Source organism: Nematolebias whitei, chromosome 5, assembly GCF_014905685.2.
Source record: "Nematolebias whitei isolate Nwh7 chromosome 5, NemWhi1, whole genome shotgun sequence".
NCBI classification, from domain to species: Eukaryota; Metazoa; Chordata; class Actinopteri; order Cyprinodontiformes; family Rivulidae; genus Nematolebias; species Nematolebias whitei.
Genome location: NC_056502.1, coordinates 47572685 through 47588501, shown reverse-complemented (window position 1 = coordinate 47588501; position 15817 = coordinate 47572685). Strand labels below are relative to the sequence as shown.

At 42.7% G+C, this 15817-nt stretch overlaps 1 protein-coding gene across 1 annotated transcript in view; it reads right to left on the bottom strand.

Moving 5' to 3' along the window:
- Nucleotides 1-9078: 9078 nt before the first annotated feature.
- The window catches only part of LOC119410425 (adenylate cyclase type 3), a 117113-nt gene continuing 110374 nt past the window's right edge, over nt 9079-15817 (bottom strand). The window contains exons 11-13 of the mRNA XM_037677337.1: nt 11521-11637; nt 10995-11275; nt 9079-9097 (exon numbers count right to left, since the gene is read on the bottom strand). Coding sequence (XP_037533265.1) covers nt 9079-9097; nt 10995-11275; nt 11521-11637 — 417 coding nt within the window. The remainder of the gene's footprint in view (nt 9098-10994; nt 11276-11520; nt 11638-15817) is intronic.

The following is a 15817-nucleotide window of genomic DNA, read 5'->3' as shown; positions in this document are numbered from 1 at the left end:
CCTACTCGAACGATCCTATTCGGGGGGGGAGGGGGGGTATCCTCTGGGAACCACCAGCAGCAACCTTCGCTGAAGGGACCTACATCTCCAACGTGTGTCTCCAAACTCCATCCAGTGGTCGCCTCTGCAGTTCAATCGAGGGAACAAATTTGCATGCTGATCAATCAACACCTCCAATCATTGTGGATTTACCGTTGTGGATTATATGACTTTTTCCAATGGATTACAGACTTTGTTTCCAAGGGGTTAAAGCGTTGCTGCAATGGAATTACCAACAACATTATGGAAGTACCAAAACCGTTGTGGGATTAACTTCTTTGACTTTTGTTTTCCTCTTGCTAGATTACATCAAGATCAAAGACATTCGGAGGTGTAAGTTCATGTTAGAATTCATCCCCATGGACAGGCGATGATTTCCAAAGGGGGGACTTTAGTGAATTAGGCCTCCGACAACAATCTGTCTCTGAAGACCTTCAGGGGACAGGAACTGTTATTTCATTGATTTGAATCCAGAAATACAAATTATCTTATCAAGAGACTATTTAATTGTATCCTGAATTAATCAATTGAAAGAACACTCTTCTTTTTACATTATCATTACTATTTTACAATATCTTGATAATCAAAAAGTGTGTTTATTTCATACCATTTCTAAATGTTGAAGTGAACCACTCATTTAAATCAACTGTGAAACAGTATTAATGATTTTTAAACCTCATTAGACTTTGATAATACAGTTAAATGTCTATTTACGAAGTAAGTGTGCATTTAGTCTTCTGTCTGAATGAGGAGTAGTAGTGGATGTCGGTCGAAAGTCAGAGACGAGTTATTAGAACTAAGTGTCTTGTTTTTAAAACTCTCAGACAGTAAATAAAAGCTGCTGGCACCTGCTTTGTCTCACCTCTTCAAAAACATTTCTCCGTCTGTACTAACCGTTTTTAAACATTCCTGCTGTCTTTTGACTCTTAATAACCCTCTGACATCACTGAAACACCGCCCCTGCTGGTTGTTTCAACCAATTAGGAAGTACCACGTAACAGGAAGTGGATACCCCTTTAAAAGGCAACACTTCTTGGAACTATTCAGTCTTCAGTCTTAGTCTTCACGAGTCTTAGTCTTGCTGGAACTTTCAGTCGGAGATGAGACTCAACTAAGTAGCGGATAGATTTGACCATGTGCCAAAGGTCTCTCCAGTCCAGTATTGTCACAGCCTGCCTCGGCTGTGACTCAACCCGAGCATTAAAAGCTCAACTCCTAAGGAAGCTTATTCGGTTGACCAGAGCACTTCGTCACGATTTCTGATGACACCCAGCTACTCTAACCGGAGACGCTGAAAAGGGAGCGTACCAATGGACTTATGTTCCGGAGTGGATACATCCTCTGCTAAGGCAACAAAGTCGCTGCACGTCCTTAAGTGTACCAGAGAGCTGAGCTGGATGTCAGAGGAAGGGTGCAATGTTCTGGTTCAACACATAACTCCACATCTTAACTTCCTCCTTCAATCTATTCCTCCTCTCTTAAACTCTCTATTCGCCAGTAAATCCAACTAGATGCCTTCAGAGATGAATCAGTCTCAATCAGTAATGTTCTGTTGTCTTGTTAGTAAAGCTTGCCAAGTTTATTAATCAGAAACAGATCAGCAAATCAATGGGTATGTTTACATGGACATAAGTAACAGGATCAAATGGCCGGTCGGAATAAAAGTGTGTCCTGTAAACACTCCGTTCGGGTTATTTTTTGTGTATTCGTCGCGATCCGTTATAATTTCTGATCAGAACGAAACGGGTGGTTTACGCCGATCCGAAACCCGATCGGTGCGCATGTAAACGCTTGATCTGTTCGTTTTTATCTGATGGTGAAAATGACTGCGCATGTGCGACTTTGCCATTTCCGCCTGGCTAACGCTAATAATATTAGCATGTCAAGGAAGTAAAACTGGTCGGTGAGCGACACAACATTTCTACTAGAAACTTTTAAAGAGTTCAAAATGATTTCTATTACCTGTAGCTCAGTCAGGGAGTGCAATAACGTCTCCATCATCATTAAAACCTGTCGCGGGTCCATTTTGGTTGCTCAGGTTTGTTTACGTTCACCCGGAAGTAGAACTTCTTCTTCTGTGTTTTTTTTAAGGAGAGTTTACCACTCTGCGCATGTCAGTACTGTTGTTCAGAACAAAGCCCGCTGCATGTAAACGCTCATCATGAACAGATTGTACCCATGTAAACAATACATTTGAATTATTCAAACAGAACACATTTCAATCCGGTCAAAGAATTTTGCGCATGTAAACAAAGCTACTGTGTACATGTTTTGATGTTAAATTTTGATTTGGTTAAATAAATGACCGCATTTATTCTGATGGGTCAAAGATAAAATGGCGTCTCATGTCACTGATTTAAACAATCCACTCACAGTTATCTTGGTCACATGGCAGAAATTTAACTCGAAAAAGAAAAGAATCCGTTGTAATTAAACAATTAATATTCTTTGTGCTTGAACTAGCTTTAAGAATAATTAATTAGTAGTGTGTCCCCAGCAAAGCTGTCCTGACATACTACACTCCCCAACCTGACAGGGACGCGTCTGTGAAAACTGAGACGTGTGACATAGGTCTGCTGACAAGGACTCCCTCCGACAGCGTGAGAGGATTTCCCCAATGTTTCAGGTCAGTTCCCATGGAGGGGGGCACAGAAATCCTCCGCCTCTTCTGCCTTACCGGGTCTATGCACAGACGAGCGAACCATCTCTGGAGACATCTCATGTGAAGTAGGCTGGGTCCATTGAAAGGAGAAGCGCATGATCTTTCTGTGATTTGGAATGATTGGAATGTGAAAATACCAAGGGAAAATCCCACTTAGTAAACCCCTCCACTCTGGTGATGGGCGCGAAGGTGGAGACGAGCACTCTCAATTTACCAGGTCCGGCCGCAGCCTCGTTCCAGTAGGACGTCACTGTTGGGAAGGGAGGCTAGATGGGGTAAGGGCGGCGAGCCGGGGTGGAGCCAAACCTTCCTGCTAGATCATCCGATCTGGGCGGGGGGAGGAGAGGGACGGAAAGTCCCTTTGTGTCAGCCACCTCCTGGGTTATGCCAGGCAGCTCCAAGAGGAGGGCGCCGACGGCTGGGAGCAGTGTGGTTGCTGATGCGGAAAGGCCCGGGAGGGGTGCGCATCTGCTCGGCCCCTCCCGTTTCAACACTACGCTCTCCGGGAGGGAATGAGCAACGGGGCTGCTGCTGACGTTACCTGTCCCGGAGGAACCATCTGATTCGCTCCGAGACCCAGTGTCAAAAAAAATCAATGGCGTCGTCCAGCGAGCAGTCCCCCGCCACGGAGAGGCACTCCTCGATGTTAGCCTTAAACAAGGCTGCTCGCCTCTGCCTCTCCTCAGGGGGGAGGAGGTCACAGAGGCGGCAGGAGGAGGCAAGGTCGGCGTGGCGGGGACCTAGGCATCCTTCGCAGGTGTTGTGCTGGTCCAAGCTCAGCATGTAGCCGGTCGTGCAGGACGGGCACAGGCGGATGTTGTTGGTGCTGGACATCGCGTTGTTGGAAGATCAGTGCTAGTTACTTGCTGAAGAAAAATGGGAGCCGATTACCTGCTCTTAACGTAATTTATATGGACCGGGTGGGGCCCACACGACAGGTGGGCGTGGACTAAATTTTTCAGTGCGACGCTTTGTGTGATGGGATAAAACCCACAAGCGACAGCCTTAAAGGGCGAAGCCTAAACAAAATAGAACAGAGATTTTTTTGTCATTCGCATCTCATGTGGTACATGTGGTGGAATGAGATTATGTACACAGGGTCCCTGTTACATCCAACTGTAAATGTAAAAGAAAAAAGTAATAAGATCTAAAATATGAACTACAAAAAACATCAGCTAAATAATACATTCAGCACTAACAGTATAAAAACAAGATGTCGAATAGCAGCATGAACATGAGTCTGTCAGCAGATGACAACGAATGAACACATCAACATGAAATAGATCAGCAGCAACATGATGTGATTTTTCGCAGTGATTATTCTGGTTAGAGATTCATGAGTCTAACAGCTTCAGGGTAGAAGCTGTTCCTCAATCTAGTGCTTCTGCACTTAATACTCCTCGACCTCCTTCCTGAGGGGAGTGGGGCAAAAAAGTGTGTGCGCTGGGTGAGTGGGGTCCTTCATGATGCAGGTGGCCCTCTTCCTGCATCTAGAGGTGTACATATCTGTGATGGTGGGGAGGTTGACTCCAACAGACTTCTGTGCAGCCTTCACCACTCTCTGCAAAGCTTTTCTTTCTGCAGCTGTGCAGCCTCCATGCCACATGGGGTGGCTGTGGCTGAGTGGTTAGAGCAGTCATCCTCCAATGCAAGAGTTGGAGGTTTGAATCCACCAGCAGTCACATGCCGAAGTGTCCCTGGGCAAGACACTGAACCCATCATTGCTTCTGAATGTGTGTCCCATCGGTGTATGAATGTGATCCACTGATTAGTCTCTTTAGAATGATTTGTTCAATTAGCTTTGTAGAGATCAAGTCGAGTGATATATGAATGGGTAAATGAGGGCACAGATTGTAGTGTAAAGAGCTTTGTGTATCTTGATGTAACAATATGAAGGATGTGGGATGGAGGAAGAAGGGTGACACTTTCTCCACTCCCCTTCAATACATTTATTTTATTTATTTAACTCTCGTTAAAGCGGGCACCAGCTGGTCAATTAACTGACCAACAACAACTTCATTGACACATTCACCCTTTAATGATCAGAATCAGTCACTGAAGTGGAATCCGTTAATTACAGGGAGTTCTATACCATAACAAATTAATATTCATCTGAATGAAGAGACCAAAGTTGTCTTTGAAGTTTTATTACAAAAATAATCAAACTAAAAATCAGCAACAATAATAAACAAACAATAATAATGAATCAAGGCTTAATTCTCTTATCTAAGGCTAAATTGACTCTTTGAGCAGGAATTATTTCAGTTTTATACGCGCATGAATTTAGACAAAGTTTGAATATTTTAATAAATAGTTTACTTTGGATTTTGCTTGAAAGAAGTTATTTAATCTGATCAGATAAAGTCATTTATCATCACTGCAAGCCAGGAAATGATTTACCAAGTTGCATCAGCTTAAAATAGCATAACCAGACCAAGAGTTGCATCATGTCACTAGGTTCTGCTCCTTACCGGGTCAGTGTTGATGGCACCACTCGTCTTTCTGGGGTTCTCTGGTGGATCTGACCAGAGACACCATGAGGAGGACTCGCTGGGAACTGCCCAAGGTAGCTGACCGTCAATGTGACAGCTTCAGGGGTCTGTAAGGGCAACAGCTGATGACATGGTGCACCATCCATCGCAACCTTCAGCCGAGAACGTGTCGTTGAGTGAGAAAAGGCTTCATCTTCTGCAGTTATCTAAACTTCTAACAATTGTATCCAAAAAAGTTCAATCTGGTCCTCTGGACATTCAAAAAAAACAAAAGCAAAACAAAGCAAAAAAAATCTAGAAACGTTTCGTCTCTCATCCAAGAGACTTCCTCAGTCTGAGGTGCTGTATTCAGCTCAGTCTCTTAAATAGCACCTTCTTAGAGTGGATCAACCAGTTTGCTGCTGATAACCAAAACCAGCTGATCACATGCTCAAGAAGGACCATCAGCATAACAATGGGTCATTAGCACACTGATGGCTGTTTACTACTCACAGAGGGCTGAGTGATACTAGCAATCACAGCATTGTAAGAGGGGGACAGTTGAACCCGGAGGCCACCACCCCTGTTTAATGATGGACGATTTCTTTTCACAAAGATGGCCTCCTTTACTCCTCTCTCAAACCATCGTTCCTCTCTGTCCAGGATGTGAACATCTTCATCCTTGAAAGAGTGACCGCTGGCCTGGAGATGAGTGTAGACGGCAGAATCCTGGCCTGATGATGTTGATCTTCTGTGCTGGGCCATCCTTTTGGCCAGTGGCTGTTTAGTTTCTCCGATGTAAGACTGATCACAGCCCTCCTGACACTGAACAGCATACACAACATTACTCGGTTTGTGCCGGGGGACTGGATCTTTGGGATGAACCAGTCTTTGCCGTAATGTATTTTGGGGTTTAAAAGCCACTGGGACGTTATGTTTAGAAAATAAACGTCTCAGTTTCTCTGATACCCCCTCAACATACGGAATGACCACTGGTCTGGGTCTGGGTTCCTCCTTTTCACCTGATGGCTGACTGGAGTCCTGTTTGGGTTTCTTCTCTGCTTTCAGGAAGGCCCAGTTAGGATATCCACATTGCTCTAGAGCCTGTTTTGTGTAGGATTTCTCCTTCTGCCTGGCTCCCGAGCTAGTGGGGATGCTGTCTGCTCTGTGATACAGAGTCCTGATGACTCCTAACTTGTGCTCCAAAGGGTGATGGGAGTCAAACTGCAAATACTGGTCTGTGTGGGTGGGTTTGTGGTACACCTCGGTTTGCAAATGTCCTCTATCAGAGACTGAGACCTCACAGTCCAAGAAAGCCAACTTGCCATTTTTTACATCTTCTCGTGTGAACTTGATGTATTTATCCACAGAGTTGATGTGGTCAGTAAAATGTTGGACTTCCTGAGATTTAATTTTAACCCAGGTGTCGTCAACATACCTGAACCAATGACTTGGTGGTGTCCCTGAAAAGGACGTCAAGGCTCTCTTTTCCACCTCCTCCATGTACAGGTTGGCAACAATAGGAGAAACTGGAGACCCCATAGCACACCCATGTTTCTGCCTATAATATTGCTCCCCATATGTGAAGTAGGTTGACTGCAGGCACAGTTTCAAGAGTTGACACAGTTGTTCTGTGGAAAGCGTGGTCCTGCTGCTCAGAGTGGTGTCTGATTTTAATCTTAAACTGACCACCTCTACTGCATCATCAACAGGAATGCACGTAAAGAGTGATGTGACATCAAAAGAGACCATTGTTTCATCAGTCTCCATGATGACATCCCTCACCTTATCCACAAAGTCCATGGTGTTCTGTATGTGGTGTTCTGAGCTGCCAACTAAAGGGATGAGTACAGACGCCAGATATTTGGAAACATTGTAAGTGACAGAGTTAATCATGCTAACAATAGGTCTTAAAGGTACACCGTGTTTGTGCATTTTAGGTAAACCATACAGACTAGGTGTGGCCTCCCCTGGGTACAGTCTGTGGTACAGAATACGGTCAATAGCCTTGTCCTGCTCCAAATTTTTCAGGCAATCTATTAACTTCTTCTTGTAACCACTTCCTGGATCTCTTTTCAGAGGTTCATAAGTGTTTAAGTCACTAAGGAGTGTCATAACTTTCTCATGATAGTCTTTCTGGTTCAAAATCACTGTGCACCTTCCTTTGTCTGCTGGGAGAATGATGATGTTTTTGTCCTTGCTAAGAGTTGTGAGTGCATCCCTCTCCTCTCTACTGATGTTGGAAGGTGGTGGTTTGGCATTGCTGAGGCAGGATGAAACTTTGATTCTGAGCTGTTCTGCTTCACCCTCTTTCATTTTGTTGTTGCGGACAACTTGCTAACAATTGTAATTTGAGCGACATGTTTATCTGCTCAGGAGTTGAACGAGTGGACCTAAGCATGACTTCGAAGATTGGGTCCACACGAACCATCTTATGGTTCGGGACCGGAGACGAACTGCTCAGTTCGGGGGTGCAAGGCAAACTGCTTTTTACACAAAGAGACTTTGTGCAAAACAACAGCTCTGAGAAGTTTGTTTTGACTGACTAGGGAACATTGTGGCTCCCCTCTGAAGAAAACAGCTTCCAGCTCAAATAACTTTTTCACAGGTGTCTCTGAAGGAATAATCACTTTCTGAAAAACAGAACATATATGAACACATATGTTAATATGTTATTCACATTGTAATATTTCACATGATTTCACTTTAATGATTGAAAACAACAATCAAATTTATTCATGTTCACACTTGTTAATCAAATAAAACAAACTTCATTAATGATTTGTTTTTCTTTCTTAGAAACAGGAAGAAATAAGATAAACATTAGTCAGACTGTAGCTGACTCTGTGCCCAAGGACAGGAAATGTGTAGAAAAACATCAGTCATTATTGAAGTCCATCCATCCATCCATTATCTTTACCCGCTTATTCCATTTTGGGTCACGGAGGTCGCCGGTGCCCATGTCCAGCAATCACTGTGCGAGGGGCGGGGTACACCCTGGACAGGTCGCAAGTCCATCACAGGGCCACATAGAGACAAACGACACAAACAACCATTCACTCTCTCACTCACACCTAGGGACAATTTAGAGTTACCAATCAGCCTAATATGTATGTTTTTGGTCTGTGGGAGGAAACCGGAGTACCCGGAGAAAACCCACGCATGCACGGAGAGAACATGCAAACTCCACCCAGAAAGGCCCCTGGACTGGGGTTTGAACCAAGGACTTGCTCGCTGAGAGGCAGCAGCTCTACCAGTTGCGCCACCGTGCTGCCCCATTATTGAAGTCAAATGTAACTTTAAAGAACATAATTCATGGTGAGTCTGGAAGATGAATAAGGGTCAGGGGTCATAATTAGAGCAGTGAAGCTTCATGCTACATTGATCAGCTAGAAAGGCGCTATACAAGTACAGTCCATTTACATGTTCATGCTGGAGCACAGGATGCTCTCCACTGCACACCTGTAGAAGGAGGTGAGGACTGAGCTTCTCAGACCAGCTCGTCTCAGCCGCCTGAGGAAGTAGAGTCTCTGATGAGCTTTCTTGATCAGGCTGTGGTGTTGTTGCCCCAGCTGAAGTTGTCATTCAGGTGTACACCCAAGTACTTGTAGCTGGAGACCACTTCCACCACATGGACACCTTTATGTTCAAACATGGTGTTTGTGATGGACAAACTATGATTAGCACAGAAGTCCAACAACAGAACACTGCTCGAGTTCATATCAGAGATGCTGTTCCTCCCAATCATGCCCCTCCAGGTCACACTGTCATTACCCACGTGGGCATTAAAGTCTCCCAGCAGAATAAAGGAGTCCCCAGCTGGTGCTCTTCCCAGCACCCCCACCAAGAACTCCACGAAGGCCTGATACTCTGAACTGCCGTTAGGCATGTGGGCACAAACAAGAGTCAGAGCCCATCTTCCCACCTGAAGGCACAGGGAAGCCACACTCTTATCAACTGGGGAAAACTCCTACACACAGTCAGGGGGCTACAAGTAGACCCACAGCAGCTTGGCGCCTCTCACCATGGGCGACTCCAGAGTGGAATAAGGTAAATTGACTGTACTTATATAGCGCTTTTCTACCTTATCAAGACACTCAAAGCGCTTTACAACACACTCTGTACCCTCATTTACCCATTCATACAGCACTCTACTAGCTCTATACAAAGAATAATCAGAGCTTATCACATTCATACACCGATGGGATAAACATCGGAGGCAATGAAAGGTTCAGTGTCTTGCCCAGGGACACTTTGGCATGTGACTGCTGGTGGAATTAAACCCCCCAGCTCTAGTATTGGAAGACAACTGCTCTTCCTCTGTCTGTTAAGCTCTCTCTGTCAGTAGGTCAGTTTAAATCCAGACTGAAAACATCTATTTTCCCAGCCCTTCAACTTCACTTAAACCTCAAATTAGTACTTGACTGATTTGAGTTTTTGGGAAATTGTGGCAATTGAAATAGTATGTCTTGGTTTTTATTTGTATTATTATTTTATTGGTGTTTTACTGCAAATTTTATCATACTTTTATTTTTATTAAACAGTTTTTATTTTTTTTAATCATATTTTTATCTATGATGTTGTAATTATTGTGAAGCACTTTGGTCAGATGTGGTAGTTGTAAATGTGCTATATACATAAATTTTGACTTGACTTGGCTAACCACTCAGCCACAGCCACCCCAATAAGGTCCAGCCCCAATAAGGTCCAGCCCCAATAAGGTCCTGCCCCTCAAGAAGGTTGGTTCCAGAGCCCATGCTGTGCGTCAAGGTGAGCCCAACTACATCTAGTTGGTACCTCTCCACCACATGAACAACCTCAGGCTCCTTCCTCATCAGAGAGGTTACATTCCATGTCCCAAGCCTCTTGTTTTTAACCTTGGTAGTTTTAGTTATTTAAAAACATTCAGAGGGCTAGGGAAGACTGTTGGAAGTTTGTGAACCACCTCTACAGCTGTTAGTTATCAGTAAAATGCTGTTCTATTCACACATCATTCTGTCAGTCAGTACTGTGCCACAGTACATTTCTAGAACTATCAGACGTTGGAACTTACATGTCTGGAAAAATAATAGAAGCTGACCATCATAACGAAGACCATAAACGTCATTGCGAATTTGGAAGGAACCATATACAAACTGCAAAAAAGAAGATTGAAATGTTAGTTTATCTAGCAATACAACCATGTCAGTGACACTGACAATGTTTCAGTGATAATTCAGGTTTATTTCTCATAACGTGACGTCTGAAAGGACAAACACATCTGGATCATCAGCCTCTGCATAAAGCTCCGTCTCTTTTTAGAAAAAAAAAACAAAAAAAAAACTCTTTGACTGTCTGTCTGGAGGTAAGTTAACCCTGAGGTGTTTGTCAATAAAACTGTGCTGATAAGAATCCAGTATTTGTTGCTTGTTTAATGCTTTTAAAGAACGCGAGGAGCTGGAACTCCAGCTCCTTTTTTATTTGCATCATTTATTGTCCTAGTTGTGAGGCACCTAATCCAGCAATTTACTACCAGATTGAAGTGCAGAGTATCCAGTTTTGAGGCAAATATTTATGACCACTGCTGATCAAAGATTTCCAGCGTTACACAGAAAAGCTTTCATAAGAAGCCAGTATAAAGTGGTCGGTAAGCAGGTGCTGTTTGTGCGACTCCTCATGACTTTTAATTTTATACGTCAGAGGCGGAGACTACAAAGTAACATGATTATATCGCAACAAAACCAATGGTACTTTGAAATTAAACTGAATTTTCCTTTTCAGAATGAAATAAACCTCTGACTTAAAACTGATGTTCTAGAATTCAGTGTGCTGTTAGCATTTACCTGTAATTCTGGAAACGGATCATGTCGTAGCGGTCAAAGATGTCCCTCCAGCTGTAAATGTTAACAATGCCAGTTGTTATTGTGATGAGGAGCATCAGTGTGAGCTTCACCATGTGACTGACTTGAACCAGCATGGTAGTGGCCATGAGTGCTAACACAGCAATGTAGCTGTAATACTTGGGGTTGTTCAGGCAACCTTCGAGGTTGTATCGGGAGGACGAAGAAGAGGAGGGGGCCTCTGTGGGGCTGTCTGGCTCTGAGGCACGAGACAGACAACTTAACTATATGTGGAAAAAAAAAACAAAATCATGTCCTGTAATTTACATTAATACATCTCATCTGTTTTCACTGATACGTCAGCAGCAACATAAACATTTTGACATTTTCTGTAAAGTTTCCAAGTTTCAAATTTAAATGTATACAAGTAGTCCAGGTACTAAACAAGGACACTGGGTAAACTTCCAATCCAGTACAAAATCCTCATACTGATTTAAACTGGTGTTTTTTGCTGGTTAAAGCAGCTCACCATATCTATGAGGTCTGCCATAATCAGGATGAAAATGGCTGCCATGGCCCAGGAGTTTCGAGCCCAGCGAGTGTGGTCAATCCAAGTGGAGAAGGAGACCAGCTTCTTGGGAAACACCTAACAAAAACATTTCATATTTACATTTTGTCATTTGTTCCCCAACATTAAACACATTAATCAAGTCTCTCTTGTAAACGAGTCCTCGAGGCTCAATGGGATTAACCTGTCTAAATAAAGGTTGAATGAATTAAACAGAAACTATTCAGGAGAAGCTGAAGATCAGTGGAGAGCACATTCTCACTAAAACTATAACTCCCAGAATGCATTGGAACAGCTAGCTGTTCCTTCAGTAAAGGTGTGCCCAGTTTGTTTTCTGTTTTAAGGATTTTAAGGATGCATATTTAATTGGATTTTCGATAACTGGTTCCTGCTTTTTGGATTCGGCTGGTTGCTGGGTTTATCTACAATCAAGGAAGTCGTTGGCAGCAAATTTGGACCCGATCACGCTGCTTGCTTTTATGATAATGGCTTGGTTCGTGTCTCGAGTACCCGGACTCAAACGCTTTGGGCTGAATGGATCAGATCTTGGGGATTTTACTCAGTCACGTTCCAACGGCGTGGCCATGTATTTTGGACATTTTGGAACCGAGTCGACCAACACAGACTCAAGGTAGATGTCATTAAGTTCGGCCTGTCCCCACAACAACTGTGTGTTTATCTGAATTTGGCTCCCTTGGCTGACCTTGAAGGTCATCTTATCTGAATTCGCCTGGAGAACATGTGATCTGACGCTCACCACCCCCTCCCTGAGGAATTTCCAACTGATAACCAGATGAAACCATATAAATAAACTTTGTGTCATCATTTCAGGACTCTTGGATTCTCATAGTTGTTATTATTGGTCATTCCTCGACATACCTCGAGAATGTTTATGGATCTCACTGGAGGACATTGACTGATTATTCCATCCTTATCAAAACTCTTACAGTGACCTCGAGAACATTGCTGACCGCTCTCGTCTCCCCTGTCTGCAGAATGTCTACGTCACTATGTGCTGTTTGTGCAAGGTGCTTTTTTAATATTAGTTTTTTAGTTTTTTTTCTCAGGCAGGAAAAAAAAAAGTCTGATAGGAATTTTTTTTGCCTCCAACTCCTACATGTGTCCAGTTAACCACTGTTTTTGTCTGTCCGAACAGGTCTCACTTGTAAATGAGTCTTTGAGGCTCAGTGTGATTTATCTGTTTAGATGACGTTTTTTCTTTACATTTGACACTGGGCGACAGCATTCTTGCAAATATGTAATACGTCTTTAGTTGTACATGTACATTATGATCACAGTTCTAACTGTTTTAACGTGAATAATATAAACAAATGGATAGAGTTAAGGGCTGTTTAGATAGCATACTGGGAAAAAATTAAATCACAAAAATTATCTTTCTTATTTAAAGCCACTTGAAACAAGATAAATAAAAAAAGACTAAACATAAATAAAATGTTAACAATTGTTATAATAAATATAAATAAAAGCATCTGTGCAGTTTGAAAAATTATTCACCACCTTCAACATTTTCCTTTTTACTGCCTTACAACTAATAATTTAAATGTTTTTTTTTTTTGTTTGATTATAATAATAACTTCAGAATAATGGATCTAAACCAGAGGAAAACCTGTCTTAAATACTAGTAATTTTTTCCTCCTTTCGGCTGCTTCTTCTTCAGGGGTCACCACAGTGAACTAACTCACACGAAGACTTGGTGATTGTTTTTACGCCAGATGTCCTTCCTGACTCAACCATAGACACTGAGCTATCACAGCCCTCTATGTAGAGCAAAGAGCTGCTATCTAGGGCACCTGGGGGAGTTGATTGTGAGGGCCTTGATCAAGGGTCCAGAGTGGGGCAAATGAGGGTGGAGGCAGGTGTGGGTGCTTCACCTTTCCCTCCCACATTTTGATGTTGTCAGTCCGGGGAGTTGAAATGATGACCTTCTGAACACAGGGCCACCTTTTCTAACCTCTTCACCACCACTCCCCTTATGACAGTGCTTCTCAATTATTTTCTGTTACGCCCCCCCAGGAAGAAGTAAACATTTCATGCCCCCGCACTCTCTGCTGCGACTGTAAATAGTATCATTTTTCTATAAAACTGTTATAAGTACACCTCTGCATAACACTGTGTCCTTATTAACGTTAAATTTAAAAAAATGAAAGAAATATAGATCAACTTACAACAAAGATTATTAGTCTGTAACAGAAAAGGCTTAAAGTGCATCAATTTGTCTGAAAAAAAATCTTATTTAAACTGTAAACATTTTTGACCATTTGATACAGAAAAATCAAATTCAATACAATCAACAAATAATAATAAATTCAAATTGATCAGCATTATAGGTTTTTGAAAGTGGAAATCTGAGGCCTCCTCCTCTGTTAAGAGACGGCTTTTCTCTTTTAACATAAGGCCCTATTTACATGGACACGATGGGGGGAAACATAGGTTTTTTCGTATGTTAATTAGAGAAAAAGATTTGCGTTGACACGGTCGCATTTTGGGTTTACATGCATCCGGAGGATTCCCCCCCACCCTCCCGAATCCGCTGTAGTTACCATGCCAGGTCATTAGATGGCGCTGTGAATTTTGTACCTTCACCTAATGCGCATGCGTGCTGCCTCGGCATGCTGTTTTCCTCTGGGCTAACCGGCTAACAACAACAACGTAACGTAACAACAAGTTAAGGCTAGATTCTGGCTGGATTTTAGATAAGAGTCGACAGATTTGACGCCAAGCAGGACCGCTTTGTCTAACAGCTCCACACCGGTCGCTGAGTGGATCAGAACTGAGTTGACAATGTCAGACTTTACTCCGTGATAATCAGTAGCTGTTTTACTGCAGGTAAATCAACGTTCTTAATAATGTTAGTTTGTGTTTACTTAGGTTACAAAACAACAGAGTTTTCATTTTTTCCTGAAAGAAGAAGAAGCTGTCCTCCCACCAGGCGGACCGGTTCTGAACAAGGCTCGGCCCAAGTGCAGTGTAGAAGGATGTCGAAGAAAGATGTTGGATGAACTATTTATTTTAAATTCTCCTCATTTCTTTTAGTCAATCCATTCAAGTTCAGTTAACGTGTTTTAATAGTGTGTTCAGTTTAATTATCAGTGTTTGTGTGACATACAGTTTGTGGTGTTGAATAAATAAATAAAAATTAAACATGATGTCTTCATTTTCAACTTTAGTGTTCATGCTATATGTTTAGCATCATTTTAAATTTGAATTACATAATGTCCAGATAGCTTAATTTAGCTTAGAGCTTCATTATCTCTCACACTAACATAAATACTGTTTATTATTATTAAACTGTTGTTATCTAGCACTTTTATGTTATAGTGCAGCACGACGTGTGCGCGTGCCACATTCTATAAACATCGACATTAGAACTGGACCAGACTGTGTCTCTTCCAACACAGATGTCGGTCACAGCACCTGGAATCTGACTTAGATTAACTATGAGATTAAAATATATTCCATCAGTCGAGGTTCTGAAAGTAGTGCATCCGCCACCATGTTGATAGAAATATAGCGTCTGTCCACGCGTGCGTGCGCGCATGTGGTTTAACACAAAGCCTCAGCGGGAGATGTTTACATTATCAGCAGGGGGTCAGCGAAAAACCTCCACTCTGGAAGGTGGGTTCAGAAACCTCCGGATTCAAAGAGGAGGGGCCACTGGTGTCGTGTAAATGATCAGCAGAACCACAGAGAGAAAGCTGCGGATGCACTCAAAATACGCGCCGTGTAAACGGCCCCTAAATTGCTTCCTTCACCCCCCTCTCAAACCATCTATAGGTATGTTTACATGGACATAAGTAACCGGATCAAATGGCCGGTCGGAATAAAAGTGTGTCATGTAAACACTACGTTCGGGTTATTTTTTGTGTATTCGGCACGATCTGATATAATTTGTGATCAGAACGAAACGGGTGGTTTACGCCGATCCGTAACCCGATCGGTGCGCATGTAAACGCTTGATCTGTTCGTTTTTATCTGATCGTGAAAAACTGACCTGACTGCGCATGTGCGACTTTGCCATTTGACAAAAGCCAAGTCAAGTCAGCGAGGAAATCTACAATACACACTAATAAACAGAAAAAGGAGAACAACAGACGTAAAAACATTGTCATCCTTTATGTTGCTGGAGTATCAGAGAAATTCAGAAGGATTTTCAACAAACACAACATCCCAGTACATTTCAAACCCAGCAGGACTCTCAGACAGAGGCTGGTCCACCCTAATGACAAAACACCCATAC